Genomic DNA, 3469 nt, shown 5'->3' with positions numbered 1-3469 from the left:
CAATAGAAACGCTCGCCCATCCCCATGGCGACCAATAGAAACGCTCGCCCATCCCCATGGCGACCAATAGAAACGCTCGCCCATCCCCATGGCGACCAATAGAAACGCTGTTCCGTTCTCTGCAGATTTTTCATACATCTGATTTGAGGTTCTGCTGATCTGGGTCGGTCCAGTTAAAGCCCGGACCAGAGGGAGGGGCGGCTGAACTTTGACCTGAACCGGGCTCAGTGGGTCGAGTCGGACCTCTTTGATTCTTTGATGGTTCTGAAATCAAATACTAGTCAGAGTGGAGAGTCGGCCTGCTAATGATTGTTGGAACACTCAGTACTGTGTGTTGCCATGGCGATGACTGGGTAAACATGCTGACCCGGTCCGGTGAACTCGTCCTCCATTTTCTCCTGCAGCCACAGAACATCCTGCTGACCAGCCTGGCCCCGCCGGGCGACATCAAGATCGTGGACTTCGGCCTCGCCCGCCGCCTGGGGACGGCCGGCGAGCTGCGGGAGATCCTGGGAACGCCCGAGTACGTAGGTAAGACCCGACCCGGTCCGGCCCGGTGTGAGCCGCTGATCAGACCTCTGTCTCCAATAGTAACAAACTGACAGCAGATTCCAGGTTTTCTTTCTGATGGTTTTGGGTTTCAGGGGGAAGGGGCTGACCTCGGATGCACTCCACACTTTTCAGATCTGTATCCATAGAAACGTTTTAAAGCTGGAACCGTTTCCTCGGGCTGATCCTGTCCTGCTGTCAGCACAGGAAACAGGAAGTGACGAAACGCTCTGAATGACATCAGACTTCCTGTGTTTCAGCTCCAGAGGTTCTGAACTACGAGCCGATCACCACGGCGACGGACCTGTGGTGAGTTATGGGCCGGGGTAACCATGGCAACAGTATCAGGACGTCCGGTTAGATTTAATTTACCTGAAATACGAAACGTCAGAGAAACGTTGAGCGAGGATCCGGTGTGGTTCTGGTTCTGACCCGGCTGTGGCTCCGCCTGCAGGAGCGTGGGCGTCATCGCCTACATGCTGGTGACGGGCGAGTCGCCGTTCCTCGGAGACGACAAGCAGGAGACGTACCTGAACGTGTCGCAGGTCAACGTGGACTACAGCCGCGACGCGCTGAGCCGCGTCTCCGAACTCGCCGTGGATTTCATCAGGAAGCTGCTGGTCAAGACGCCAGAGTGAGTCCAGAACCGGGACCGGACCGGACCGGACCGGGTCTACTGGGACAGTCTGTTATTATCATCACTGTTATTATTTCTGCTCTCTTGGCCAGTTTCTTGCTGATTTTAGACACTTTTCAGAAACTCTGGACGTTTTTTCTGGAGCGATAAATGTTTGAGTCGGTGTGGATCTGGATCAGCCAAAGGTTCTGATGACCCGTTTCCCTCTGACCTCTGACCTCTGGTTGGCCTGCAGGGACCGGCCCAGCGCCGCAGAGTGCCTCAGCCACCCGTGGCTGTGGCAGCAGCCGCCGTGCCTGAACCCGGAGCCGGTTCTGGTCCGGCCCGTCCGGGAGCGGAGCTGCGGCGCCAAGTGGGCGGCGCCGCTGGAGGACAAGGAGAACTTCCTAGACTCGCCCCATTCCCACGCCAAGAGGTTCCGCCTGGAGGAGGAGACGGCCGGAGACGGCGACTTCTGAAGACCCCCGAGGCGACGCGGCGCAGACGGCTTCTTCTTCTTCTTCTGTTTTAAATAGTTTTAAGCTTCCAGAAGCTCTAATCTGCTTCACTGATCCTCCAGTCCAACCAAAGATAACGGCTTCCTGTTTCTGTTCAGCTGCACTGCAGCATCTATTTAGGGAAATCTATGCAGTTTGAATCTATGCCTTAAAGTAGGAAAACCCGTGGAGGTCGCCTGGAAGAGCCGCCTGCCGCCGTCACCAGCAGAACCGTTCCCAACGCCGGATCTCTGCACCCAAACGTAGCTCAGGGTTTAGTTGTAGAGCAGCTGATGTTCGCACGCCGCGCTGCACACCGTTTCCTGTCAGGACGTACGGCGGCTAACAGCCGCAGCTAACGCCGAAAACTAGCAGCAAACACGCAAACGATGACATTTCAAAACAAAAACAGAAAAACTCCACGAAGGAAACGAGCAAAATGGAAAACAGCAAAGACATCCGGTATGAAACGGTGTGAACTCAGTCCTCCGCTCCACTAGGGGGAGCCTGCAGTCGGTGATATTACCTACAAAAATATGCTGCTGTTCTATATTCTAAAGAACTGTATTTGAAAGAGATGTGAAGTATTTCTTCATTCCTCCTGAGGGCTCCAGATGGTCGACGCCCCCTGGTGGTCTGGAGGATTTCAGTAGAGGAGTTAGCAGCGTTTGCTTCCTGTAGTTTGAGTTTTTTTGACCATTAGTTTTTGTGTTTCAGTCAGTTAGCATCATGTTTTCATCGTGTTCGCGCCGCTCAGCCGCCGTACGTCACTTTCTCTGTAGCACTTACTTCCTGTGCAGGCAGGAAGGGGCGTGTCTGCAGCCATTCCAGTGATCATCTCAGGGCGCCGCTCCGCCTGCCACAGGCCTGCTATTGTTGTTATTGTTATTAATGTTATTTATGTGCTGGACTGATTCTGGATGTTTTATGAAACAATGAGCTCATGTCTTAATGTTGGCTGATTGTGGAGGGAAGCAGCTGATTGAGGAGGCTTTTATGCTGAAAGGACCTGAAGGAAGTAGAAAAGTGTTGCAGGAAGAATCTGAAGGAGTTTGAGTCGTTGGGCAGCTGAAGGAGAAACGAGGGAGCAGAGGAAGTGAGAGGCGGCGCGCCACAGCGGCTGACCTCATGACCGCACCGCGGGGGACAAAGGGCTCTGTGAGGACGCCCCGTCCCGGGACACCCCGCGCCGCCGCAGGGAGCCGGCCTGACATCAGCTGCTTCACTGGACCTCCATGTTTGTTCTGCTGATTCCTCCTGTTCCAGTCAAATCAGCCACAAGCACAGAGACCAACGGCTGAAAGGATGTAACTTTATTTTTATTTGTTTTTTAATGTTTGAGCGTAATTACATCTTCAACAGAAGAAATAATCTGTAATCTGATAACTGCTGGCTAATCTGTAGGCGTCACACAGCAAACTGGAAAAGATCATTAAAGTTGTAGAAAACAGCATCAGTGTGGCGTGTCTGTCCCCGTGGCGCCCCCTGCTGGCCACCAGCAGCACGACAGCAAGGAATGCATCAGAAGTTACATTCAGCAGAAACAGGAAGACGAGCAGCTAGCATCACACCGCTAACTGAGGAAGAGGAGGAGGAGGTGATGAAGAGGGGAGGAGTTTCATCAGCATGGACACCAATCATTTAGATTTTATTGATTATTGAACAGTTTTAAAATTAACATTCAGCTGCTGAAAACAGAACTGGATGGTTGGTTGGATGTTTGGTTGGATGTTTGGATGGATGGATGGATGTTTGGATGGATGGATGGATGTTTGGTTGGTTGGATGGATGTTTGGTTGGTTGGATG

The 3469-nt window shown here is 52.8% G+C and overlaps 1 protein-coding gene across 1 annotated transcript in view; it reads left to right on the top strand.

Moving 5' to 3' along the window:
- stk17b (serine/threonine kinase 17b (apoptosis-inducing)) overlaps nt 1-3115 on the top strand; it is a 6328-nt gene extending 3213 nt beyond the window's left edge. The window contains exons 5-8 of the mRNA XM_008404332.2: nt 405-531; nt 810-858; nt 1004-1183; nt 1422-3115. Of these exons, the coding sequence (XP_008402554.1) occupies nt 405-531; nt 810-858; nt 1004-1183; nt 1422-1644 (579 nt within the window). The 3' untranslated portion in view covers nt 1645-3115. The remainder of the gene's footprint in view (nt 1-404; nt 532-809; nt 859-1003; nt 1184-1421) is intronic.
- The last annotated feature ends 354 nt before the right edge of the window (nt 3116-3469 follow it).

This window comes from Poecilia reticulata, linkage group LG2 (assembly GCF_000633615.1).
Source record: "Poecilia reticulata strain Guanapo linkage group LG2, Guppy_female_1.0+MT, whole genome shotgun sequence".
Lineage (NCBI taxonomy): Eukaryota > Metazoa > Chordata > Actinopteri > Cyprinodontiformes > Poeciliidae > Poecilia > Poecilia reticulata.
Note: the sequence above shows the minus strand (reverse complement) of the source record. Positions and strands in the feature narration are given on the sequence as shown.